This window comes from Xiphophorus couchianus, chromosome 19 (genome assembly GCF_001444195.1).
Source record: "Xiphophorus couchianus chromosome 19, X_couchianus-1.0, whole genome shotgun sequence".
NCBI lineage: Eukaryota > Metazoa > Chordata > Actinopteri > Cyprinodontiformes > Poeciliidae > Xiphophorus > Xiphophorus couchianus.
In genome coordinates, this window is record NC_040246.1 from 6,590,358 (window position 1) to 6,618,045 (window position 27,688).

Sequence of the window (27,688 nt, forward strand, 5' to 3'; positions counted from 1 at the left end):
TAAATGGGTCATTTGTTCTCATACCTATTGTTGACTATTTGTTGATCACTTGATCAAACCTTGTCTAACTTTCCACACAACAAAATATGTAACATTGTCACTAAAATTCCTAAAAAACAAATCACTTGGCAAAAAATTACTTGGGCTTTTATTTTAGGAAGGTGACAATGTGTATGATTTGTGCTGATATATCAAAGCTGCGATATCTGTATCGGAATAAAAAGTTATATCAAGACACCTTCCAGTTCTAAAAGTGGCAAATGAAATGTTTTTTAGAGGAAAACCGTATGGCACCTCTATATAAAATGCCAATTTGTAAAATATCGGGTAGTAGAGGCTTGATTGGTTCTTAATGTACATTTCTGGAGCTTCCAATTTCTTTTGTATTCTGGGATTCAAATTAAGTCTTTATGTAAAATGTGCAGAATATCAATCTGTAGACTTTAAGGTAATTTATCACTGATAAAAAATGTAAAATCGTTTGGAGACAACAGTGTCATTAATAGATTTGTAACCCTCCCTTCTTAACTTTCTCTATTAGAAGCAAAGACTTAAGGATGTTCATCAGGAAGAGGCGAATTCTGTAAAATTAATTGTCTCTTGGAAGGGTGCAGCTAAATATCAACAACCAAAAATGTCATTTGAAAGGCTACAGGTACAAACACCTTTTTTTTTTCCATTTTTATTTTCTGAAAGCTTTGCGGCAAGAAATTGTATGTTGTATTGCAAAATGGGATTACATCCAATCATTGCGACAACTGGTGAATTTTGTTAAATCAACTTAAGCATAAACCTCATACAATAGAAATGCATTTTTATCTCTTTTAGCAAACCAAGGTATGAACTTAAGCTATTTTGATTTCACTGCAGTGTTATGCAAATCACACATCCAGATCAAATGCTCTTTACCTGGACACGTTAAATGTAAACAAAGCAGAAGAAATGAGTATCGGCGCCCTCCACTGGCTGCCGGACGTCTACACCTCCAACAGCGCTCTGATGTCATCGATCCGAGACGTTTTCCTGTCGGTATTGGTTGAGCCAAAAGCCTTCTCTACCAAGTCCTGCTTCTTCTTCTGGATCTTCACCATGTTCTCCTCCACTGAATCCTTCACAATGAACTGCAGGAACAGACGCACTAATTGGCTAAATAAACTCTTCACAGAATTAAACGAAGGAAAAGCCGTTGAGACCGTAACTTAATGGGGTTTCAGTGAAAAACACAGTGATGCTGCAAACATCCATTCATTGACGGAGTTCTGACCTTGGTGACGACAACATTTCTCTCCTGGCCTAAACGGTGGCAGCGATCGATACACTGCTCTTCAGTAGCCGGGTTCCAGGCCTGAACGGGACAAAAACAGCAGATTTAAAGAAAGAAAAAAATCCTTGTATGATTGGATTTCTCTGTTTGGATCTGCATGATTCCCTTTTAGTTTACTAAACTACGTAATCTCCAGCCATGCTGATAGAAATCACCCTCACTTAATTTATTTATCAGAAAAACAAGTCACACTGCAGTCCTATGACCAGTAGTTGTGTCTCACATCCTTTTGTAACTCTTTCTTTGTTTCTTTTCTCAGAATGATTTGCTGAAATCAAAATGCACGAGGCATTTCTAGGTCTGAATCCGTGCGTTTGCTGCAGAAGTGTGCTCTTACAGGATCCATGAGGAAAACACGAGACGCTGCGGTCAGGTTCAGCCCCACCCCTCCGGCTTTCAGCGACAGAAGCATGACTTTGGGGCTGTCCGCCGCAGAGCTCTGAAACTCCTGGATGATCTGAGTTCTCTTCTTCTGGCTCATCGTGCCGTCCAGACGCACGAAGCTAAAACCGTGTTCTCTGGCGAAGAGGAAGAACGAATGAAAAGCCTGCTTTGGTGACAAACTGAGTGACGGGGGCTCCGCGTTTACCGGAGCGGCGTCTGAAGGACGGTGAGGAAGCGCGTGAACTGAGAGACGACCAGACACTTGATGTTGACGTCCTCAGACCGCAGCCGCAGCAGGTTTCCCATCAGAGCCTGAACCTGCAAACATGAAGGAGGAAATGCACCGACGTTTCAGAAACTGTCAATATCTGCTTATCTGATGTAAGTGTATTTAAAATAGTGTTTAATATAAAAATTCACTCGTCTACATTTACCCAGGAGAGACGATGAAAGTATTGTTTTCATAGGTTTATTTTAATCTGTCAAATTCCGTTTAAGGGTGATGTTTTCTTGTTTATTTCTTGTAAATATCTTCAAAGGTGGGTAGAGTTTTACTCAAGTAAGAGTAGCACTACTTCAACATATTTTTAACCAAGTAAAGGTTAAAAGTAGCCATCTAAGAAATTACTCAAGAGTAAAAAAGTATTTGGTAAAAAAGCGACTTAATTGATCAAAACATTAATCATTTTAATATAAAAAACTAAATGGAATAGACTGAAATATAAAGTTGTGTGGAAATTTGGATATTTTAAAGATCAAAATGAAAGTAATTCATATAAGATCATTACAAAAATGTTTCCATATAATTTATTTCACTATAAAACATAAAACTTGAACAAAAACTAGAATCCAGAATCAGAATCTCTCCGTCAGCTGAATTGCAGCCTCGATGTATCGCTCTTACCTTTGAGCTTGTCCTCCACCTGTCAGAGTTCACGCTTTTCTCATCTTCCATCTCCTCTGGAGGAGGAAACTCCACCAGCTCACTGGTCTTGATTTCGCTTCGACAGAGAGGACATCGGGCCTTCTGTTATGAAACCCCACCAAGCAAGATAAAAAGAAAAAAATGTCAGTAAACATTTGGTATCTAGTGGCGGCCCTCCTCCCCCACCACTTGACGCCGAGGACCTGCTCACTGCTGATGACTTGTGCGATGCACGGCCGGCAGTACACGTGGGCGCAGTGAGTGATGACGGGCATTCGGATGGAGTCCAGACACACGGAGCATTCCTCGTCCGATCCGCTGGCCAACACCAGCCGCATTTTCTCCATCAGCCGCTGCCGCAGCTCCGCCGGAGTGTCTGCTGTGGCTGCATGGTGATAAAAAATAAATAAATAAAAAAAAACAAACCAGAGCGTTTTCAGAAACCTTTTGACCTCTGAGTGACATCACGGACAGAGACCAGAGGGCTCACCTAAATCTGCGGCTATTTTCCCGATCAGATTAGGGTGGCAGCAGTATTGTCTCAGCCGCATCAAGATGGCGAGAACGTCGGCGTAATTCCTCAACACGGACCCTTCGGCTACATATCTGCAAAATGCAAACACACATACGAATACATAACGGGCGATGTAGATTGAACACTACAAATCAACTTTAATACCCAGTTAAATATTATATTACAAACTACTTCCTGCTAATTTTCCTGCTATTTTGAAATCGCAGCTCCACATCCCAGTTATTACCTGCCGATGGTGAGTCTTCCCTCGTTGCGGGCCAACTCGTACTCCTCCCTCTCCCGCGGGCTGAGCTCCACCTGCTCCACGTAAACTGTCTTCTTGGGCAGCGACACCAGGCGGCGTCCGTTTACCTCGCTGTTCTTGGTCCGCCTCAGGGTGATGCACTTCACCAGGTTCTGGAGGTTCCTACAACACATAATCAACACCTTCACATCCCTGAGTAGAGATGGTACAATGAGAAATACTTAGCCGAACTTTAGAACTAGAATAATTTTAGGAGAAATAAATGGCAGTCAAGGTTTCTACGTAATTTGTAATCTTAAATTTCAGAGTTAGTCTATTTGTGATCGTGAGATTTAAATAGAAAATCTGCAGAATATTCAGAAGGATGGACAGATCAAAGGACAAACAGATCGACTGATTGGTGGACATAAATATCACTTATATTTGCATCTTTAAAAAAAAACAATCATTGCAAAATTCTGGTATTTATCATGCAGACAGTCAGATACAAGAAAAAGCCTGATAATACAAATGTTTTTCCACACCATATGGAAAACTTGGTATGGAAAGTTTGTGTCATTTTCCACGCAAGTCCACACCGAAACACTTTTTAAACCAAATCTCTTTTTTTAAGACACAAAGGAACCCTGCGTAACAAGAATCGGCAAACTGCTGCATCACAACTGAAAAAGATGCAAAAATACTTCCACTCGCACTGAATCCATCTGATTAAACTGCTCCCTCTAGTGTATTTTTTGCAGAAGTGCGTTCTGACGTGGGCACTCACTGCAGGCCGGCTCTGTCCCCTTGTATGACCGGCCTCTGGATGACCCGGTTCCACCACTCCCTCACATCGAAGGGCTTCAGCCGCAAGAAGGCAAGCAGCATCCACAAGTCCTTCACGCTGTTCTGGATGGGAGTGCCTGAAAAAAACAACAACAAAAAAAACATGTTCTGTTACAAAACCTTCAATCATAGCAAATTATTGAGCATTTCTTTCTTATTTCAGACTGTATCTGGGTGTCACTGTACCTGAAAGAATCCAACGTCTCTGAGCTTTCAGCTCGAGCACGGCTTTGCTCATCTGTGCGTTTGGGTTTCTGATGATGTGCCCTTCGTCCAGAACCACCCTCAGCCAGTTGATCCCATGTAAAGGACTCTTATTCTGAAAGGAAACATATAATGTTTGCTATTAACCAATCAAAACCTACACTTGAACCTTAGTTCTGAGACTTAAAGTTCTTTAATAATTATCTTCTTCCTTTCTTTGTGGATTTTATGGTTTTCGACGCTTCACATCGACCCACTCTAACTCACCCCAAAGTCGGTCGAGAGGACGTTGTAGGTGGTGATCACCACATCCTGAGAGGACAGAAAGGTCTTGCTCCTGTTGCGCTCAGAACCGTAGTACAGATAGATGTTGAGCTTCACATTGGACCGGAGGTGCTGCTCGAACTGGTCCTGCACAGAGAAATAAAACATGGTACAAAACGCGAAACATCCAAATCAATGGCATGGCGGAACAGGTGACTTCTGCAGATGATTGAACTGGATTTTTCTTTAAGGGTGTCAGAGCGAAAGGGGTTGAATACAAATGCATAGCACAATTTTCAGATTTTTTGGGGGGGGGGAAACAATGATTCTTTTACTTCAACCTCATCACTGTCTTTGCACTGCAGCTTGTTAATGACACGTGAATAAAAAAATCTAAGGAAAAATAAAAATAGAAAGTTGTGTGCTCTTACCAGCCAGTTGCTGAGCACGGAGAGAGGACAGACGATGAGAGTTGCCTTCGCTGATAAGTCATCTGTGCTTTCAGAGACGGACATCTCCACACCTGCATATACAAAATGGCCGGCGCTGATAACAAATTTCACGTTTTCTTTTAAATGAATCCAAGCACAGAGTTGAGAGGAGGCAGAAACCACCATCATGGGTTGAACTCACTCTGTTTAAGTTTGCTTTTCTCTGTTGTTTTCTTCTTCTTTGGCGTGGTTTCCGATGTCGCGCAACTCAAGGCAGCAGCAAAGTCCAGATCTTCAAGTAACACCGGACCCTCTGTGTGAACAGTAATAAATGTTTTAGATAACAGGAATACTCCTGAGTAATGCCACATTCATCGACTTGTAGATTTTCTCAACAACCGCCCTCGTCGCTGTTTGATGAGGACAGCAAATTTAAGGGAGCTTGCACCTTTGCTGGGTTTGCGCTTGGTGGGTTTGTGCTTCTCTTTGCTGGTGCCTGCATGTCGGACAGGCCAGAAAGAAAAAAAAATTAACCCATTAAAAGGAAGGAAAACAAATAGAAAAGTTGAATAAAGATAGTTAGATGAAAAATGGCCAGATTGCAAATTGGTTCTTACTTTTCTGAGGCTCGTCTTCTACCAGCACCACGTCTGCTGCGTCGATCACGTCCTCCTTTGGACTGAACACATTCAAAAAATTTAGTCTAAATTAGCAGAAGCTGAGTAATTACACGCTGGTGAGTTCGAATGAAAAAGCTGAAACTACAAAGTGAAACAGAAATTAATAAAACAAATGTAAAAGCATGCTTACATGGCGGAGCAGTGGGAACTTTCTCCTGCTGAATTAACTGCACTGCTGCTCCCTGAAATAAAAAAAACAATTGTATCATTCTATTTTTTATTTATCTCTGGAGACCAGTAACCTTCCAGTACCTTGCAGTTTAAAGCACTCCTGAGACTTATTCTTAGCTTTGGTAGGTGAAAATGGCCCATCCTGCACACACAAAGGCAAACCTGTTATAATCACTGACTTTACCTGTCCTACAGAATAAAGTGAGGTGGTGGTGATACAACGTGGCAGCTTACACATATCTCCACAGGCAAGGGCTTCCCTTGGTGGAAGTTGGTAAGGATCAGAGCGATGGTCGTTAGCGTTTTACCCTGAAACAGAACAAAATAATCACCTAGAACGATGATTAACTTAAGCATACGTGCTTCAGGGCACATCACTCACCAGCCCCATGTCATCAGCCAGTATTCCCCCCCGAACTCTCTCTGGTATTTCTTTGGCGGAGAAACACGTGAGGCTGTTATAGTACAGGTCGCCTCGCTTCTCCCAGAACGGCGGCAGCACGTCTTTATTTTCCCGAGCGCACATCCAGGACAGCGCCTGCTTCTGGTGAGGCAGCAGCGGCGTGGCCACAGACTGCAGACACATACAGCCAGCCATATGTCCACAGATGAACTTACAGTACCTCTTTTTTTAAAAACTAGTCCTGTGCAGCAGCGTTGCACTCAGAATAGTTGGAGAAGCCCGATGGATTTACTTTCACAAGTAGAGCTGTCACTATAGCACTCCACTTGATAAAGATGTTCTGATTGCTTCGGGTTTTGAAATGGTTTTGGGTTAATTTCAAATGCAGTGGACAGGGTGATGGAACAGAAAGGGAGAAAAAAGAAAAAAGAAAGGCCCTCAGCCCCATTTACTCGGATCCCCTTAAGATCAAAAGTTGCCTAAAACTGATAAATCACATCCACCTGTGTGAAGTCAGTACAAGTTAAGTGCATCAGTTAGAGTTTTCTGAACAGTCACCGATCTTTAAAAAGCCCGACCTGCCAATTCCGATTTGGGTCGTTTCATCGATCGTATTTTACTGAAAAGCACTAAGCGATACCGGAGAATCAATGCAAACTTGTTCTAACTGCACATATTACAAACAAACAAAACTTGCAGACAGGTTAGACGCCTGTTTTGAGCCTCTTACCAAAAATAAACAGCACCGCTGTCTTTTGATTTTACAAAACTACAATGTTTAAGGACAACAGAAGAACAAATAAAGTGTCCTGAGATTTAGGTTTCACATGCAAGTATCAGCCAGTTACCAAAAACTAAAGAAATCTGGGCTGGTCGATCGGTGCAAGATATTGTAGATGTTAATGTAATGTAAATCATGCAGAGAGGAAAAATTTTAAAACTTCCAAAAAAACTACAAATATAACATTCATAAAGTTAAACAGATTTTGCTGAATATAACAATAATCCTCCATTTTATGTAATAGTGCAGGCCAGCTTTCAACAACACAACTCACCTCGGCTGCTTCTTTCTCCCCATCTTTGCTCTGCATCAAACCCTCAAATAAGTTATCAAAGGCATTCTTTAACTGGAAGAAAAAGAGAAATACAAAATGCTACTATTGATGAATGTTGCCGGGTTGATATCAGCTATGATTAACAGGGACTTCTTGGCTCATTTCCTTCATTATCAAACATATACCTCTCTAAAGAGTTAAAATGCACATCCAAAATGGGCAGTCAGGGCAGTGAAAGGCCATCCAACAAGCCGGATATATTATTAGCTTGCAGAAATTGCATTCACCACACTTAAAGCAGCATATTCTACCAAATATGGCCTCCAAACAGATCTTTCTGACACTGAAAACACACTTTTATTGAAATAAATGTTACATACCACTGGAAACAGGCAGCAAAAATGACAATTAAACACAACGCCCGCCTCCAGAGTACCAGGATCTTTCCTGATCTTGCCCTTTAAGCTTCAGTCAAGCGTATAATTCTAATTTCATCACCTCCTCTGCAGTCAGTGGGATGGTCACGCCTTTCTTGAAGGAAAACGAGGAACCCGGGCTGCCAAAAGATCTCCCCTTTGCGCCTGAAATCGTAAGCAGTCGGGTCAATGACGATCACCAGAAGTCAGAGTACAGAAGATGAGATCAGAGAGGAGAGCGCGTACCTGCGGCTCCGCCTCCGTCCGCGTCCAGTCTGAACCCTCGACTCGCCATGTGCTTCACCACAGCGTCCTTGTTCTCCTCGCTCCCCAAGAACGACAGCGTGACCGGCATGGAGAAGCTGTTGTTGGTCCCTGAGTAAACCACCCTAACAACGACATGGACATTCAGCTTAAACCGAATGACGATCTTTGACTAAAATTATTCTGCCAATCACAACTCACCCCTCTACTTTAGCCAAGTTGTTGTCCATGACATGCGCCATGGCTGCAGCCAGCTCCTTCCTGATGTGTCCCACCTGTCTGCCTAACACGTTAGTGACCATCACCGCGTTCTTGTCGTACGGATTATGAGGCTCCCGTACTAAACCCACCATCTCCCCTCGGTTCACCTACGCAGGGAGAAAAGCATTAATTCATTTGTCCAGGAAAATGATTTTTCTTTCTCTTCATAAGTGCCGTCCCTGCCGAGATCTGATCCAGACTTTTTTTTTTAACACAAAGGTTAATCATATTTTTAATGAGAAATATGGATGGCAAATGGCCTACACTTCTATAACGCTTTATCTAGTTCAGAGAACCCCAAAGTGCTTCAGTCATTCACACACATTCACACGGCCGATGGTGGCCATGCACTGGCACCACAATTTCAGGTTTTCAAAATGCTGTAACTTTCTTCTTCTTTTTATTATTATTTTTTTAGCTAAATGCATAATCCTGGGAATATCTGAAAAGGTTTTTAATGTTACTTCAAATCAAATTTTGATTTAACAAACAACTTCCTGGAAATGTTGACAACATTCCAACTAAATAATGGGGTCAATTACCTATTGAAATGCCCCTGGAACAACAAACACTGGAAGCAGACACATTTAGAAAACTCCTTCAGTATGTGGGGTTCCACTAGGCTCAGTTACAGGCCCAATATTATTTGAATTTTATATTCTTCCACTATAATTATTCTGCCCTTTTCTGATATCTCTGATCACATCTATGCAAAAGATACCACGAAGGAGCAACAAAGACGTAATGACTAAAGAACCGATGCTCACCACGCCGGTGTAATATCTGAGCCCGACCACGGTGCCCCGCAGCTGGCCAAACAACACGCCGCCATCTGCATCCGGCTCCTGGGAGGCAGCAGCTCTGATGGCCTGGGACAGAGTCTCTGCAGCGGACTCAGAGCCGTCTGAGAAGAGGTCCACGTCGGTGAATCTGTCTCTTCCAAACTTCCACCAGTGGGAAAACATGCCTGCTGCACATAGGAGAAGAGAACAAAACGCATTTAAAATGTATCTGAATGAGGACGGAGCTGATAAAGTCACGACTTTAACTCGGCGCAGTAATTCAGTCAGCCACTCTTGTCTCGACAATTACCACTTCGTCACACTTCAGCTAGCTTCTACCCTGTGCAACATTAGCAAGACAATATTAAACGGACAACGCTTCATTTAAGGGCTGCATTAATGTTGCAATTTTAACAGCAATTTCGGCGAGTTTTATTCATACTTTCAGTTCCCTCGCCGAGTTTTCAAACACCAGAATATCAGCGGTGTTGACGTTTGAGTTGTAATTCACCTACAGTATAAAATGCATGTTAAAAAGTGGTACTTCCGGTGTAGACTTTCAAAATAAACACTTACTCTGTAGTCGAGAGTTAAGATGATTCTTCAGCAAATCCAAACTGTGGCGGTGTTCTAATTATAGTAAGAACAGCGGAGATTTCTATTTGCTTCGACACTGGACTTATTACGTGTTTTGTTATCGATCAGGCAGTATGAATATAAAATATTCATAGTATATAGTATGAATATGAATCAGTTAATAGAGAGTACGTTGTTTAAGATAGACAGAATGTGTGAGTAGAAATAAATCGGATTTTTTTTATTATGTATTAACAAATCAGTAGACGTATTTACATAAAAATGACCAATTTAGTTTAAGAACATAAAAAAATACACTTTATATTTAAATCACTTAAAAATTGCTGTCAAACTAAACATTTAAAGCATTTTTATATTTTGATGATGTGATATTTATTCGAAACTGAGGGAAGTCGTGTTACCGTCAGAATCTTTATTAATGTGAAAATATTCTCCACACACTTTTTTATTCTGAAAATCAAACATCTTCTTCCGTGGTTGTTCCCGCGAACAAAATTTTGAGTGCTACGGAAGCCGCGAGGTAATGAGTCGCCAGTGTGCGCCTGCGCCGTTTCGCTTCCTCTCAACCCGGTTCCTCCCGAGGCCGAGCAACAGAAAGTGGGGGGAGAAAAACTCAGCTGGGAGCTCCCGGCGAAACACACACAACTCAGGAGCTGTGTGTCCGAAGACGGTATTATTTTTTGTTTTTGCTTTGCTCATGTTGGAATATTTTATGTCAGTGTTTCAGCTTCACAAGTGAACTTTATTCAAACTAAAACTAGGGTGGGACTGGACGGAGATACGACTGTTTAGCCTCATTGAATTGAATGCCTACTTCTCAGGCCGACTGGTGCGGGTATGTAAAATCTATCCCCCTCTTGTCATTTGCTGGTTCTGCAGCACTGCAGAGAGAGCATTTTTGTTTTCTAATAGGAAATTATTTATTCCATACATATAAAACAAAACGAAGTAAAACTCAGGAGAGCTTCCAGGGGTGTCAATGTGAGTCTGACATCAGTAATTGTACACAACCCAGCCTCGTTTTCATTAAAACAACCCAAAAAGTTACTCTTCATTTTACAATGCGAAGATAATTTGGCTTTCCAAGTGTAGTACCATGTAACATGTGTAAATATGTTATACAGTGTAATGTTACCACTTTGGAGTATCACGTTACTCTTGCTACGCTGACAGTAACAATGCTACACTTGGACTATACTAGAGGTAAAAGAAGAGTAACAATGCTACACTTGGACAATGTAATAATGGAGCAATGTAATTACTCAAAAAGATGAGAAAGATCCAACCTGAAGTAAATAGAGTTGAAGTTTACTATTTTTAAAATAATAACATGCATAAGTTGTTCATCTCTCTATTGAAATAATAGTAAAATGTTCATGTGTGATTTCATTCCAGTCATACCTCTGGTCTTAAAAAGAAACTGGAACTAGGTGGGACCAACAGAGTAAATGCATCATGTCTAAAATCTGTACCTGTGATTTTTCCTTTTAGACTTTTAGCCCTAACCAATGATCTTGCTCAACAAATCAAAATAGCGTACACACCTTGACTGTGTGTCCTGAGGTCACGTTTCTACCTGGTTCACACTCCCCGATTGTCAGATTTATAATTTCCAGCCCTCGAAATATTGACAGAGGGATGAGGCAGCTGTTTGAATAACAGGATAAGGTATGCAGCTGCACTCTGAGTTTATGCTTCACTTGCAACCAGAGTAGTGCGGTGAAAAGCATTGACAAAGTTCACGTGAACCCTACACCGCACCGTATGTTCTAATATCTGGCCATGGGGACGAGATGGTTCTGTGCTCGTTAATTAGAGAGGGTGGAAGTGAACAGTGTGTCAGCTCCAGGACTCCTTTCAGGAAGTCCTCCTCTGAATATCCTTTTATAGAAGTCGAACACAAAAGGCTTGTTGTCCACTTCCTGTAAACAGCTTGGCGGCTGCGTTTGCAGCTCTCTGGTTGGTCGACCTGGATCCTGTGACTCTCTGGGGCTCGGGGGAGTTCCAGGATGAGGAAGTGGGCTTCCCTTGACGGCTGCCAGCCACGGGGAATAGAAAGTACTCTTGATGCACAGAGAGGGTGGAAAATAGGGAACTGAAATTATGAAAGGGCAGAGGGATGTAACTGATTGTGAGACACATGCATGAAAAGAGCTTCTGTAAACTGAGAACAGATGGGGAATGGAGGCAAAGGTTTTACTGGACCTTGGATGTGCAAATGCCAGAGTTTAAAAAAATGTTAACATGAGTGGGAGCTGGAATTTTTACTCAATTGGCAAAAAGCACACCACCCATGTTAGTTTATTGTATGAATGTCTTTTATTAACTTCTATTTGAAACACTAAGTTGATAAAATTATCATTATTTAGTTCTCCAAATGTTATTTTTGTAAAAATGTAAATACTATGACTTTCGGTTTGTTTGGTTGAAGTCTTACAATAGTCATAATACTATTTTTAATGTCCGTCCGTATATCCATCATCTTCCTCTGATTCGGTCGGTTCTGGTACACCGACTGCATCACTGCTTATCTCCTGCTCCATTTTTCTCATCACTAACATTTATTAATGTGTATTTACTCAACATGCAGAATTAAAGATTTTAAATATTTTATATTTAAATGCCCCAATACATTAGCAATCGCAAACCCTTGAATCAAACTCTCCCCCACGCTCTTGTTAGAAGAGAGATGATGCGCAATGTGAATAGTTTTTGAAATGTTAAATGTATTTCTTACATGGCTGATCATCACATGCATTGTTTCTAGTTTTCCACAACTAGGCTAGCAGACATAATACCAGAAATAATTTCATTACCTTTAAAAACATTTCCCACAATCTCTCAGTTTTTCTTATTTCTTATCCAAGACAGCTCAGCAACACTCAAGATCAGGAAGTCTCTCAGATAAGCCTCTTTTTTTGAAGGTCACACTTGATAGTTGAATTGGTGACGTATGTTTTTAAAACAGACAAGCAAAGTCTGATTAACACTTGCAAAAATGATCAGATATTGTAAGAAAACTAACAAATAGGATTGCAGGATGAAACCAAAGCAAAAACAAGGACAGATTGTAAAAAAGGCTCCAGAAATGTATTGAAAATAGACAGTAGCCAGTAGAGATTAAAAAAAAAATAAGCATGAAAATCAATTGAAACAATGAAAGCAAAACACAAAGACTAATCATAAAAATAAGCTAATACTATGAACAAAGCAGGTTGATAGCAAGAACTGAAATGCTGCAACATGTTTAGAGGAAATGGAGAAATGTGAGAGCACTTTGTAAGAATGTCATGGGCTGGACTGTGTGCTGAAAGCAGAAATATGTCTCCTTTTTTGATAAAAGCAAATCATATTTTAAAAAGAAGAGAAAATTAAACCTAAATTTTCTGTGAGCAACTGCCGACATGATGAAGTGGTATTAAAACAGTCATAAAACCTCACGCTGCTTAAGTCGGTACCTGTCCGTCCTAATAAAAGTCTTGCTACTTAACTCTGCGACCCTACCTGGAAGCTATATAAAAATCTTCGGCTGCTCATTATGGAGCCTCACTTGACTTGAGGAATGTGTGTTTCGAGCTGTTTCTGTGAAGGACAGATATGCACGAGACTACAGTGTGTGGTGTGTGTGTTTTGGTAAGGTGAAGTGTGAACACGCCCTCCTCCAAACATCGATGCAGCCCTGCAGCTATGAAATTCCGACTTAGGAATAACATGTCCCAACCTGGCCGCCTGCACCCAACAATCAGCACCCCACGCACATGCACGGCCGCTGGAGGCTCACGTTAGCTCTCTCAACTGGGTATAATTTTATTTTGTCTGGACAAGAAGGTGCTTGCCCATGTAAGTAAGCTGAGGAATGAGGCAGCCTGCAAAGACCTGCCCTGATTTGGGCGAAAAAGAGAGGAAGAGTGGAAGCGAGAGAGCGAAGTTAGTATACGAGTGTTGAAGAAAGAAGTGCTCACATTCAGTTGGGTCACAACGCTTCATTCATTATTTGCTATATCCTCTGTAGGACAGAGAGGAGGCTGCAAACAGGTGAGTGCTTGACAACTTAGACCGTGGTGTTTAAACGGAGCAAGCTGAGTGAGACATTTTGTGCAAGAGTTCTGTGGGTTTAGATGATCTACAATGGAAAAGACTGATTTAGTCTTGCTGCTCTGGATAAAGACCAGGACACGAGTTCAGCCAACTGGTTCTGAAATATCTCAAAAGAAGAATGCAATGTATTCCTGAACAGAAATGATTTCTGAAGTTTTTTTCAGCTTGTGAATTATTTCCCCAAGTTGTTCCACGTGTGTGCATGCTGTTTATTGTTGTAAAGAATTGAGTCTAGATTCAGACACTTAGAGTGGTAGAGTTTAGTTTCGGATGTAGCATCTGAAGTGGGTCAGGTGTGCAAAGAACCTGCAGGAGGAGGGTTTGTGTGTAGGGAAGAGGTCATACCCACCCGAGCAAGGCTTCTCACTTTTGTTCCTCTGCGAGCTCTGTCATTGGCGGTCAGACGCAGGAAGTGAGGAAACCTTTGTTTGCTTCCTGTTTCCTGTCTGTGATGTCACCCGGAGCGCAGCTTGTAGCTTACACTTGATCGAACCGCTTGCTCTGCAAGACTGGATGAGGTGCTTTTGAGGTTGATGGGTTTTTTTTAGTGTGTGCGTCTGTACGAGTGGATCAGACTGCCTGCAATCTCAGTTTTTACCATATTAGGGTAGCAGAGGGAAGTCAATCATGGCTCCCAAAGGACTTTAACACTCATACTCTTGCTATTACATTTTATCAGTACTGGTAAATGTAAAATTGCTTGGAAAATCACTATGAACATTTTTATTGGATTTAACTCTGTCAGCTAAAGTGCATTGTGGCCACTCAATCATCTGAACAAAAGCAAAAAATATATGAACTAAACATTGACTAAAGGGTTGTATTGATGAAAAGACTATTCATCACCAATGATGAACGTTTTAGTTTGCACATGGGATAAAAATCCATCCCAAATTTGCCTTTCAGTTTTTGGAAGGATACTTGGAAAAAATCTGCACTGCAGAAGTTTTAAAGGGGCCATATTAGGTAAAGATACTTTTTTTAAGGCTTACATCATGTTATAATGTTATTTCCTCAACAAAACATACCTGGAGTGTTGCTTTGCTTCCTTCATGCATGTGGTCTTGGTTGCCATGAGAGATTAAATGCACCTGGGTTCTTCAAGTGCCCTCTTCAAGACGCAGCTCCTCCTTGGAGCTGCAATTTCCAAGTTTCCGAGCTTCCGCCTCACAGAGCAGCCCTACCCTGCCACTCCCCTACTTAGCTCCTTCAGACTAGCCAGCAGCAATTAGCAAACACCTGGTGGAAGTGCACATCTGCTGAGCACATCATACGAGCTACTTCTCAATGAAACGCTTTTAAAAACTTTGCTAAAGGGTTAATAGAGGAGCGATGTTGTGATGACTTCTTTAAGGCAGAGTTTCTTAAAGAGACAGAGGCCCAATTTCAAGGCATTAAATCGCTTCTTTTAAATCCTATTTGATACAGTATATGCACATTTTCATAATAACTGAAGGCAACATAGTTACTTGATCGCGCTATAAAATTGTTCAATGTGGCTGGAAAACACATAAAACGGTCCCTTTAATATTTTTGCAAGCCTGTTCCCCACTACGTAGCCACACATGTTCTGTTCCCACTTAAGCCTTGCAAAGTTTACCTGTCTGCAGCAGTCAATTAGTGGTATGTGAAGTAAGCTCTCAACAGGTGGCTATAAAAGGACTCTGGGATGACAGAGACACACAACTTTGTTGCAACTTACTCAGACGCACTTAAGATTGGCCAGAATTGACGTACATGTGTTTTGGAAACCAGAGTGCCTGAAAACCAGAGAACATCGAGAACATCTTAAAGCAGAAACAACTGAGCCAGTCTTCAGGAAAATCAAATATGAATAAAAATAGCCCCAGCCCCTTTCTGCCCTGCCTAAAGCGTTACTGATAGCTTGTGGGTTCTATTAAACGTGACACTTTTGGAGGAAGGTGTGTGTGCAGCTTTTTTAGCAGCAGCAGCCAGTTGGTTCTGTTCATAAACTGTGAGAACTGTGAATGACCAGATCAAGAACGTCAACACTTAATAGATAGACAATTCAAGAACATTAGTGGATTTTTTAAAATGTTCTAATCTTTGTTATTGAAAGTGTAGTGGTGCTGGAATCACCCTCCCACACCTGTTGCTGCACAGTCAGCTGACTGACTGAAGGCTCCGCCACTATTTAAAGACAAATTGACCTGTTTGAAAATGTTGCTAAAGGATAGTTATAGTGTGATAACTAAAGGACTGCTGCTTGTCTGGTATGACATAAAAACTAAACTTCACAACTACAACTGACTTTCGCTGGTGCTTATTTTATTTTATTTTCGAAAAAGTAAATCAATGCTATTAATTTGTTAATCTAACTGTATTCATTAATATATTTCAGCATTTGGATTAATTGTTTTAATTTTTTCCAATTAGAGTAATAAAACCGTGCTGTACATTTGGCTTTAAATTGAACAAAGCTGTGGTCATTTTACTAAATGTTATATTGTGAGAATCCCATATTGAACCATGCTTGTAGCTACAGAGGTAAACTTTTATTTTACATAAGCGTTCACACCACTTCACTGTCTGCCACTCATCTGCACACACTCCTCGCTCGCTCTCTCTCTCTCTCTCCTGCCTTCTTTCCTTCCTCATTCATTTGCGACTTCGAACGAGACTCGGCACGTTACTTTATTCACTCAGCGTTGCTTCCTGCTCACACTCTGCTCCCTTCATACCAGCTTTGACCTCCAGTTACAGCATGGACGGACTGGCTAAATCTCAGTAAGTTCGTGCCTTTGCTTTCTATCTGTTTTTACTGGTTTGCAGCTGTCTTTCTGTAGCAGCGGGGGCTGGTGTGCAACAGTTGGCTTCACATTGTGAAACATGACCGAAAAACAGGAAGCTGTGAGCTCTGGGTTTTTTTTTTTTTTTTTTTTTTTTTTGACGCTCAGTGGGCCTGTTGCTTGGATCCTACATTTGTTGCTTCTCTTTCTGACGCTGCAGGTTGAACGTAGGTGTAGATGTGTGACAGCGGAGTGTGTGAGGACAAGCCCCCCGCTCCCCCTGTCAGGATGAGTAGCCAAGGAGGAGGAGCCAAGGACCCCCAGTCGGCCAATCACAACTCTCGGCCGCTGCCGTCTGCCCCGGAGGAGAAGAAGTCCAGGAACAAAATCATCTCCATATTTGATAAAGGTGAGAAAGTTGGAAAAGACACACACATTAAGCAGATCTCCATGCATAAACAACTTTGTGTGACAGACGGTAGGAGAGGTGAAGAATGACCTTTGACCTTATCCCTGCAGGATCTAAGAAGAAGGATAAGGACAAAGACAGGCCTGAAATCTCTTCCCCGTCAGACTTTGAACACACCATCCATGTTGGTTTTGATTCTGTCACTGGTGAATTCACTGTAAGTGTTTTATGGTTCATTACAGCAACATGCAAATGTATTCACACCCCTTGAACTGTTTCTCAATTTGCTGTATTGCAACCACAAACTTCAATGTATTTTTATTAGGAATCTATGCAAACTTTCTCTTTGAAAGAAAGGAAAAAAGACCGTTTTGTGAGACAAAATTAAAACGAGGGAAGCTTATTGACACTTATTTAATGGCACTCTTTTCTGGGGATGAACAAAAGATTCACCTCGTGCTTTTTCACAGGAAAACTCTGGATTTTTCACACAAAAATGACTCTGGCATTCTCTCTCAATGTGAGTGCAGAGTGTCTTTGTTTACACACCTTCAGGCGATAGGAAGTTCATCAAATAGCACATTTGTGGGGGCTTTTTGAAGTGTTAGTGAAGAGCCATATTGGTGAAGTGGGTTCCTGTTGCTGCCTTTGGCACTACTTTATATTTAGAATAATATATAAACTTAAAGCTCAAGTGCAGCAATCAAAACTAACAGATCACACTGAAAGGAGGCCGAGGAAAAATGTGTAGCGAATCTGTCAAAACATTACACAAATAAAAACCTAAAAAGTGTGGCTTGCTTTGGGATTAACATCCCCTTTTATGGTATCCTTTCATCAAATCCTCTGCTACCAACACCTTCAGAAGACGTCTGGTTAGTACGGCCTATTTGTTTGGGGAAGTCAGTACGGCAAAAATATCATTGAAATTTTAATAGTCTCTCCTTGTAAAAGCGTAACTATCACAGTAAGATCTTAACCCAGAATTTAGATAAAAATACATTTTGAAGTTTAGAATAAGCATATGTTAACCCTCCATTATCCTGAGCTAGCAGCTACAGGATCTTTACTATCTGCAGAGCATAAATATAATATAATATAAGGATAAAATTACTTTGAGATAAGAAGTAATCCTTTGATCAAAACCATCCACTTAAGTGTGTCACTAACTCCTCTCTGACCTGTGTTACCATGGTGATTCTGCATTGTTGTGAAAGCTTTGTCTATAATTTATATGTGGATGCCGGAAACAAAAGCTGTAAAATAGGAATTGTTTGGTTTCTTGTTCTGTGATATATTTTATATTTCATTGTGACATTATCTGCATTTAATCTCATTTAGATGCTCATGTTCTCCTTTAGTATCAACTCAAACTGCAACTCAATTGTGGTAATGGTTCTGTCTAATGCTCAACTTCACACTTCTGTCTGACTCTGATTACAAAGTTTAATGTTCATTTTTTAAAGTATAGTTCCTTTAATTTTAATTATGTGACTTATGAAGTTCTTAATTTACATGATGAATAATTAGTTTTATTTAGCTCCTCTTCTTCTTTTTTCCTAACAAGACGGTCACACAAATGCAAGTTAAAGTTAGATTACTTTTATTTTCTGTGATTTAACAGCTTCCACGCCCCCACTAAACATCTAATCTCTTAAAATCAGCCTTGTGTGTTGCAGATATTGTCATTAATTTCCGTGTAAACATGAACTGCAGCTGCAGTTTCGCCTGAAAGCCATTGCATTTGAAAATTTGTGGCCAGTCAGCTTTACAGGAACCTTTAAAAAATAATTAAAAAAAGAGATATGTGTATAAGATTATATTTGTTGTAAGTTGATGCTATACAATTAAACTGAACTAACTATTTGTTTATTTATTTGTACCCCTTCAGGGGGTCTTTTGTGGGCTCTAGTGTCCCTTATATGACAGTAGACTGACAGGAAACGGGGAAGGAGAGGGGGAAGACATGCGGCAATGTCGTCGGGTCCGCGTCGAGGACTCAAGGCCTCCAAATACGGGTCGCGCTAACTGCTACGCCACCACAGCGTTGAACTAACGATTTATGTTATCATTTTGATTTTGATCAAAGATAAGACACAGAGGCTCATCATATTTGAATTTTGGTTTCACTGTGGTTTTTATCTTAAAAGAGCATAATAAGAGCATATTTTATATTTGAGCAACTTTAAAGGTTTAAAATGTATCTGTAAGGGGAGATGGAGTCAAGATTGCAGAGAACTTGATCTCTTTTTGAATTTCCTGCTAGAATTGAGACCGGCCTTATTTAGATCTAAACTTTATGATTTATTCTTAAACTTTAAAAACTTAAAGTTAAATGGGCCTCATAAAGTGTCATGCTATGTAACTGATCACTCGTGATTCTGAGTTGTGGGCTGTTTTAACTCTGTGTTACCACGTGTTTTTATCTTTAAAGAGGAGATACCGATCAGTAAATGCTTTACCTCCGTGTTTGTGTGTGCAGGGAATGCCGGAGCAGTGGGCCCGGCTCCTTCAGAACTCCAACATCAGTCCATCGGAGCAGAAACAGAACCCACAGGCCGTCCTCGACGTTCTCAAGTTCTACGACTCCACCAGCGGAAAGCAGAAATACCTGAGTGTTTCTGCTTCAGGTCAGTTTCCCATCTTTATAGCAAACAGCTTACAGACTAGTTTTGTAGCATTCTTTAAGCTTTTCTGTTCCCTCTTTCTTTCCTCCTTTAGATAAAGATTCTCAGTTGGTAAGTAGCATTTTTCATAATTTTCACAAAGTAATTCATTTTCTTTTCTCTAAGCAATCCCTGAGCTTCGTTTTGTTTTGTTTGTGTTTTGTTATTGTTGCAGCCGGGCAAGAAAGGTACGGCTACTTCTCCGTCAGCCAGAGACGGCGATGACGACGACGATACACCGCCTCCGGTCGTGGCACCACGGCCACCGCACACAAAATCTGTGAGCATGATTTGGTTATAGATGATCCTACTTTTATGATTATCAACCTGAAATAACTAGAACTTGGTCCCACAATTCACAGTTTCTTTAAAATGACGTGAATCTACTTTTTCCTGCTTGTTTTTTTAAAAGATGTACACGAGGCCGACCCTAGACACAGAAAGTCCCAAGGCAGCTGACCGACAGAAAGCGAAGGGAGGCAAGATGACTGATGAAGAAATAATGGAGAAGCTAAGTAAGTTTAACACACGCTTAAAATTCAGACATATAAAAAACACATCTGCATTTGTTTCTGCCTACCTAATATAATTTTTGTCTTTGTGACATTTTAGGAAGTATTGTCAGTATCGGAGACCCTAAAAAGAAATATACTCGCTTCGAAAAGATCGGCCAGGGGTGAGTCGGGATTTACACTGAAAACACACAAAGAAAATGTCAAACCTTTGAAAGAAGATGTCTACCAAAGAGGAAGTTACACAGTTTCAGAAAGAGAGTCATATTCACTCATCTAATTCATCAATATTATGTTATCTTTGGCTTTTTAGCAATGCATTTGAGCTGCTCTTATTCCAGGGAATAAAGACTAGAATTTAATTTACTTAGGCTGTTCAGAAGCAACATAAGAATGACGACAGACGGAGAAGGTCCTCTGTAATCTCCCACTCAAAATTTACAGCTGCTCACGCCAACAATTTGACAAAGATTGGACTATTTGGTTACAATAAGAAGAAGTTAGTTTTTCCATGAATTAACAGCTGGATGGTTGAAACGTCACCAGAAGTGAGAGTTGCAGCAGGATAATAATTAAAAACACACATCAACACCTGCTGGGAGTGGAAAAAGCAGGCTAACATTATCTATCCATTTGAGGGTTTATGGACAAAACCCAGGACTGTCACAGTAAACCAAGCAATTTAGCTTTGTTCAAACATACCTCTAGAGTCACACTAGAAGATGTTGATGGCAACAAAAAATGTGTAGTTTTCCTGCAGCTTCCCAATGTACATTTATCCCAGTTTTACTGAGAGTGTGTGTACTTATTTGAATAAAAGATAGTCCACAATAAATTGAAACTTGTGCATCTATACTTAACTTAATTAATTACAGCTGGATAGTCTGACCCCCTTGAAAATATAGTTCAAATGAAAAGGTCAAAATTGACAGGGTTGGTGCCTATGATGAGTGGGTGTAAACCGCTGACTGGATCTGTACATGCCAAATGGGACAAAAACAATTGAAGACTTTTGATTTACATTTTGATTTCTTTTTCTTTCAGGGCCTCTGGTACAGTTTACACAGCCATAGATGTTGCCACAGGACAAGAGGTTAGCTTGTCGTGTCTTATCTCTGCCCAAACAAAGACTTTCTTGATTTTCTCCTCCACGTCTGATTCTGTATTTGACTTTGTCAAGGAGCAACTCAGTAAAAAACGTTGAGATCTTAAGATGTGCAATTGTCTGACCTTAAGTCAGAATCAGAATGCTAGTCTAGTAACATTTACTAAACGCTGTGATTTGCAGGTGGCCATCAAGCAGATCAACCTGCAGAAGCAGCCGAAGAAAGAGCTTATCATCAATGAAATCCTGGTCATGAAAGAGCTGAAGAACCCCAACATTGTCAACTTCGTAGACAGGTAACACTTTCTATGCAGTAGAAGTGAACATAGAGGGCACAGTTCGCAGCACCAAGCTTTGCTTTGACTTTCTGTGTAGTTTCCTGGTTGGGGACGAGCTTTTCGTGGTGATGGAGTATCTGGCCGGCGGCTCTCTAACCGATGTTGTGACGGAGACGTGCATGGATGAGGCTCAGATCGCTGCCGTCTGCAGAGAGGTAAAGCTCGACACACCCATAAGAGAACCTGCATGAAACTTGTCAAAACCGTGGTGCTGCATAATTTAGATGGACCATTAAACATGTCAATCAGACATGTTTCACTGGGAAGTTTTACTCCTGTACTGCATTTTTCAGATTGTTTAGAGAGACGCTGCAAAAGTACTCATACCCACATTTTTTTCATGCCACAACCACAAACCTCAATGTGACCCATTGTGATTTTTTTTGTGATTCATGGTTTTAATCTTTGTTGTTGTTTTTTTAATACAAACCTGACAAGTGTGGTGTGCATTTGAATTTAACCCCTCTTATTCCAGTTATTAGCCACAAGACAAATATGGGAGAAAACAAGCATGTGGAAGAAGGTGCTCTGGGCTGAGAAGAGGAAATAATTTTTTTTGGCCTGCCTGCAAAATTCCAGGGATAGCTGACACGAAAACTGCCTGAGGGCAATGGTTTAGACCGATTTATTCATGTTAGAATGGTCCAGTCAAAGCCCACGGATAAATGCAGTTAAGATTATGTGGCAAGAATTGAATGTTGATGTTTGCAGACATCATCCAGTCCATATGAGTGAGTTTTTCTACTTTTCCACAAGTAGATATGCAGAATTGTTAAAAAAAGTACCCAAGAATTCCAGTTCTCAGTACGCACTGCCTTGTGTCTATTGTATAAAATCCTCCCAGAAAACACTGAACATTCTGGTTGTAACATCACAAAATATGGGGAAATTCAAGAGGTGTTGATACTTTTGCAAGACACTGCATTTGTAAGCGTTGGCAACTTGCTTCATTTCCTCACTTTTTCTCTGTTTAGGTCCTTCAGGCTTTGGAGTTTCTTCATGCCAACCAGGTCATCCACAGAGACATCAAGAGCGACAACGTACTTCTCGGGATGGACGGCTCAGTCAAACTCAGTAAGGAAGGATCTATTCATCCGTGGTCACATGTTGCTCTCAGCAGACTGAAAAACTCATTTATGTCGAGTACATTCAGACATCCCTGTCATAAATCCGTGGACCTCAACCCACTTTTTGTGTTTCTGCAGCCGACTTCGGCTTCTGCGCTCAGATCACCCCGGAGCAGAGCAAGCGCAGCACCATGGTGGGAACGCCATACTGGATGGCTCCAGAGGTGGTGACCAGGAAGGCTTACGGACCCAAAGTGGACATTTGGTCTCTGGGGATCATGGCCATAGAAATGGTGGAGGGGGAGCCTCCATATCTCAATGAGAATCCTCTCAGGGTGGGTGGACAAATGGAGGACAAATAATCAGTCAGTTGTTCAAGATTACACTTTCTATTTACCTTTCAGTATGTGCAAATCAGTAGCATTTAAAAAGCCCCACAGCATGTTCCTGCCTCTACCATCATTTATGTGTAAATGCAGAATCAAAATATTTGCATTCTTTCTTACAGCATTTACAACCTGCTGATCCTAGAGGAAATATCTCTGAAATTGATTATTGGATATAATTTGTTGTTAATGGACTCAAATCATCAATGCTTTTACGATTTTCTTTTTTTTCGTTTTTCTTCTTCTTACCACAGAAACTGATTTCACATCTGCTGAATCTAACAACTTTTCTCTTGCGTCCCCATGTGGCTGACAGTTGAATGCGCGAGTAAAGGGCTCAACATTTTTAAAAAGACGCAAAGCTCCCAGCATGGACTTAGTCATTTCTATAAACATCTGGATCATAAATTAAAATTATAAATAGAAAGTATTTTTAGAAGTTTTAGTTAGATAATCTGATATAAATATACTGTTAATAAAATAGAATGTTGTTATATTTTCTAAGCGCTCCTTTGCTCTGGTTTCCAGGCGTTGTATTTAATTGCCACCAACGGGACTCCTGAGCTGCAGAACCCAGAGAAGTTGTCTCCCATCTTCAGGTCCTTCCTGTCCAGCTCTCTAGAGATGGACGTGGAAAAACGAGGGTCCGGCAAAGAGTTGTTGCAGGTAAAACAAAAGCTCTTTATTTTAGTCGACTTTAATGCTTGCGAAAGTTTAATACTATGTGCCTCCCCCTGCTGTATTTCAGGTGTGTAAGAGAATCTGTTCTTATGCGTTTTAGCTTTTTTCTCTAAAAAACTATGTGGTTTTCTCCAAACATAGATACTACAGGAACTTGATGAGGAGTAATAAATCTCATTTGCTTAATTCAAAGACATAATATGAGTCAGGATGTTTGTAGCAGACTGTTAAAGTTGTTTATGTTTAACCAGTTCCTGAACTGAATGGCGAAAAAAATGGTGTTTAGTGGTTTCATGTTGGCACAGCAGGTGGTTGAAAGTGTTTCGCGTGCATTCTCCTGCAAATATTGCTTCAAATATTTGTGACATCGAATTGAATATGTGGGGCTGCACAGTGGCGCAGTTGGTAGCACTGTTGCCTTGCAGCAAGAAGGTCCTGGGTTCGATTCCCGGCCGGGGTCTTTCTGCATGGAGTTTGCATGTTCTCCCTGTGCATGCGTGGGTTCTCTCCGGGTACTCCGGCTTCCTCCCACAGTCCAAAAACGTGACTGTCAGGTCAATTGGTTTCTCTAAATTCTCCCTAGGTGTGAGTGTGTGTGTGCATGGTTGTTTGTCCTGTGTGTCTCTGTGTTGCCCTGCGACAGACTGGCGACCTGTCCAGGGTGAACCCCGCCTCTCGCCCGGAACGTAGCTGGAGATGGGCACCAGCAACCCTCCCGACCCCATTAGGGACAAGGGTGAACAGAAAATGGATGGATGGATGGATGGAATTGAATATGTACTGTGGATGTAGAGGAACTAGAAATTAATCCAAGATGACATCTTTGACAGAACCACTAAATATAAAAATTACCTTTAGCAGGAGAAACTCATCAAATCTTGAAAAATGACCAGTTTGAGTAGATATTATTACCACTTTATCTGAGTTAATTTCTTCCATCTGTTTGCATGTTTCTCTAGCATCCCTTCCTGAAGCAGGCGAAACCTCTGTCCAGTCTAACCCCTCTCATCCTGGCAGCCAAGGAGGCAATGAAGAGCAATCGCTAACCCTCCGCCTTCGTTTTAGAGACTTTAAAACAAACACGGACCACCAACTGTCTCCCAGCGGTCTGTGTATGTGATCATGAGAAGTCTGCCGATGTTTTGTTTTTCTAGTTGTCGTAAAATGCTGCTCCACTTTCCTCGTGTTTCTGGACTGATAATCTACTAATTTTCCATTTGTGCCTTGCTCCAAAGCTGCGCAAAGCCAAAGGAAATTCCCTGTTAGTTGCCTTGTGTTTCTTGAAGCATGTCCAAAAATACAACATCAGTCTGGCTTGAGAATCTTTACATATTAAGAATTTTATCGTACAAAGGGAGAGCTACTAAAATCCACATAATTATGGAGCACAAGTGTGATCCTAGACAGTGTTTATTGGGGAACTCTTGTGGTAAGGAAAATAAAGCAAGAAAACATTCAGAACTCTGTTATTTGATCTCTCCAGCTACTTTTGGTGGTGATCTGTGGTTACATGATGAGATCTGAATGGTGCATGAAACTTAAAACCTCTGCTGTGCTGGGGCCCGGAATGGGACAGTGTTTTCTTTGTGCAGTGGAAAAACCACGTCAGTGTCCTTCTCGTAACCCTAAATGTCAGCAAAACTGAGTAATTACTTTACTTTATGCGGACACAATCTATGCAATCTCATCTGAATGCAGATGAGATCTGCACATTTTTTTTAAAACTGTTCTTTTTTTTATTCTACAAAGCCTTAAAGCCAAATGTGTTTCTTAGTATGATTGTTCTTCTGCATGTTTATCTTCCTTGCTGTTCATCACCTGATCTTTGTACAACACAATTATCATCTGTAGTTTATTAAATGTTACACTGGAGGAGTTTTTTTTATATATATATTGTCTGTATATTATGTAATGTCTTGTATTTTTAACAACTGATAATATATATATAAATATACATTGTTACTTAATTGTTCTAGCTAACAGCATGGGACATTTTTAAATTGATATTCAGGAAATCTGTGTTCCGGTTCAGTTCAATTCAGAAGTTTGCTACTGACCCCAAAGAGACATTAAATGTTGTTGTAACTCATATTAATTCAAGATTCTTCAAAGATTTATTGTAGATGGTGAGAGGGATTTCATGTAGCAGTCTATATTACAGTGAATTTGGAGTAGCCTCTGACTGAAGACACTCTGTTTATCGACGTTATTCTCCTACCGTACATTAAATTATGAAATTACCAGAGGACACAGAGAACCAAGAGTAAAATCAACAATCCAACTATATGGAGCTAAAACTGTGTCATAATTTACAAATGCACAGAACAATATCCACAAAAGTATGGGGTTCCATTTGTGTCAAAAATAAGCAGAAGTCATGTGTAGATGTTGTTGGTCTATGTCGTTGTTATGTGTCTTTTGTAGATGTCTATGGTCTTAGTGCTTTATGGATATGTCGATGTTGCATATGTTATTTCTCTAGCTGCCGTGGTTATTACTCACTGTCATCTTGTCAGTTCATCTGCAGTAAAGCAGTGCATTTGTGAATCTTTTGCATTTGTGAATCTTGGTCTGTGCATTTGTGAATTATGAGACAGTTTTAGCTCCATACAACTATGTTTCACATCTATGACCAAAAGGTAGAACTTTGTGATTCATGAAATAAGCAACATTTGGGCCTAAATAAAATCCTAAGAGTTGTTAAATTATTAATAAACTTGGAGCTGAAGGGATTTGTGTCTCATAAATTCTATTGATTACAATTAAACTCAGGACTGGACCTTATGCACAAAGACAGGTAAAGTCATGATATGTTGAAATAGAGGCAGAGTGATAATATGATGAATAGGAATGTATTTACTTGTATTTGCTAAGTGCAGGGTCAGAAACAAATGAACTGACTTACTAAATCGAATAGAAGTACAATGTCTAGATACTGTTAGGAAACCAAACTTGAATGTGTTTTCTTAGTGATGTTGGAAGAATCTCACTCATCTTTATTAATTAAATTATTGCAATAGCCTCTACTGCTAACCTGACCGGTCCTTCATTATCAAAATGTTTCAAAAGGCGGCAGCTCATCTTTTACAAGAGAGAGCTGGCTTTACATCACTGACTTCCTGTTAAAATTTAGAGGAATTTTCTTTTAATCTTGAATAAAAAATTAAGAATCTTCCATACATTTAGAGAAACTCATTCATAAAGAGTAAATTTAGATGCACTATGTAAATGCATCTTATTTTAATCATATTCCCTTCATTTCAACACAAGAGGGCAGCATCTGTCTGTGCTGTACTTTGCAGAAACTGATACTTCTCATTCGGTTCCAGCTGGACTGCTCTGCATTCACCCATGTAATAATTTGAATAACAGCTGCACTTCCCTGAACATCAGGCCTTATTAAAGCGCTAAGCTGTGTGGTCAGTTTTGTAGCACATTATTTTATCTTATTGCAAACATCCACAATGAAGATGGCTCTGATTTTGCTGCCTATTCTGGCAATCCAGTTTCAAGGTGAGCAAGGAAATTGGAGAAGACGCATTTAATAACGGATGTTCTGCATTTATGGTTTTTATTAAATTAAATTTTGTTCAACAGGACTGGCAGCAAATCCCTCTGTGACTCAGTCTCCAGCAGTGAAGTCAGCGGCGTTGGGGGAGACGGTCTCTCTGAGCTGCTCAGCCAGTAAAGGAGTTGATGATGATCTGAGCTGGTACCTGCAGAAACCCGGACAGCCTCCCAAACTGTTATTTTATAAAATCAGCAGCCGTCAATCTGATACTCCCAGTCATTTCAGCAGCAGTGGATCAGAGCCTCAGTTCACTCTGACAATCGGTGGAGTTCAGGCTGAAGATACTGGAGATTATTACTGTATGGGTGCATACATAGGCCTGCGCACACAGTGTTACAAA

General features: G+C 40.6%; 2 protein-coding genes across 6 annotated transcripts; one reads left to right on the plus strand and one right to left on the minus strand.

Moving 5' to 3' along the window:
- Positions 1–675: 675 nt before the first annotated feature.
- hltf (helicase-like transcription factor) lies at positions 676–9,736 on the minus strand. Its single transcript, XM_028000041.1, has 25 exons — positions 9,611–9,736; positions 9,154–9,356; positions 8,327–8,493; positions 8,108–8,250; positions 7,944–8,026; positions 7,446–7,517; positions 6,370–6,561; positions 6,222–6,296; positions 6,069–6,129; positions 5,947–5,998; positions 5,754–5,815; positions 5,585–5,632; positions 5,339–5,449; positions 5,137–5,228; positions 4,709–4,852; positions 4,424–4,556; positions 4,179–4,314; positions 3,395–3,574; positions 3,124–3,239; positions 2,837–3,018; positions 2,613–2,735; positions 1,914–2,026; positions 1,662–1,842; positions 1,265–1,345; positions 676–1,121 (listed from the first exon to the last, which is right to left on the minus strand). The coding sequence occupies exons 2-25, from the start codon at positions 9,349–9,351 to the stop codon at positions 978–980; spliced, it is 2,889 nt and encodes a 962-aa protein (XP_027855842.1). The 5' UTR covers positions 9,352–9,356; positions 9,611–9,736; the 3' UTR covers positions 676–977.
- A 569-nt stretch (positions 9,737–10,305) lies between these two features.
- On the plus strand, positions 10,306–26,509 carry LOC114133902 (serine/threonine-protein kinase PAK 2-like). Of its 5 annotated transcripts, XM_028000049.1 has the most exons (16): positions 10,306–10,435; positions 10,527–10,600; positions 16,834–17,022; positions 17,133–17,239; positions 19,505–19,652; positions 19,744–19,760; positions 19,864–19,968; positions 20,101–20,203; positions 20,301–20,364; positions 21,245–21,293; positions 21,489–21,601; positions 21,681–21,798; positions 22,618–22,717; positions 22,849–23,045; positions 23,625–23,762; positions 24,737–26,509. In XM_028000049.1, the coding sequence occupies exons 3-16, from the start codon at positions 16,851–16,853 to the stop codon at positions 24,821–24,823; spliced, it is 1,518 nt and encodes a 505-aa protein (XP_027855850.1). In that variant the 5' UTR covers positions 10,306–10,435; positions 10,527–10,600; positions 16,834–16,850; the 3' UTR covers positions 24,824–26,509. The 5 variants fall into 5 exon arrangements, with proteins under 5 accessions (XP_027855850.1, XP_027855853.1, XP_027855849.1 ...); XM_028000052.1 differs by lacking the exon at positions 10,527–10,600 and having other exon boundaries at positions 10,314–10,435; XM_028000048.1 differs by having other exon boundaries at positions 10,342–10,600.
- The last annotated feature ends 1,179 nt before the right edge of the window (positions 26,510–27,688 follow it).

Excerpts from the sequence above, each read along its gene's own strand:
- hltf (XM_028000041.1), bottom strand. The coding sequence starts at position 9,351 with ATGTTTTCCCACTGGTGGAAGTTTGGAAGAGACAGATTCACCGACGTG. Across the intron at positions 8,251-8,326 it reads AACTTGGCTAAAGTAGAGGG|GGTGGTTTACTCAGGGACCA; the intron begins GTGAGTTGTGAT and ends TGTCGTTGTTAG. Across the intron at positions 2,027-2,612 it reads GGTGGAGGACAAGCTCAAAG|GTTCAGGCTCTGATGGGAAA; the intron begins GTAAGAGCGATA and ends TCATGTTTGCAG.
- LOC114133902 (XM_028000049.1), top strand. The coding sequence starts at position 16,851 with ATGTGTGACAGCGGAGTGTGTGAGGACAAGCCCCCCGCTCCCCCTGTC. Across the intron at positions 21,799-22,617 it reads TCGCTGCCGTCTGCAGAGAG|GTCCTTCAGGCTTTGGAGTT; the intron begins GTAAAGCTCGAC and ends TTCTCTGTTTAG. Across the intron at positions 23,763-24,736 it reads CCGGCAAAGAGTTGTTGCAG|CATCCCTTCCTGAAGCAGGC; the intron begins GTAAAACAAAAG and ends ATGTTTCTCTAG.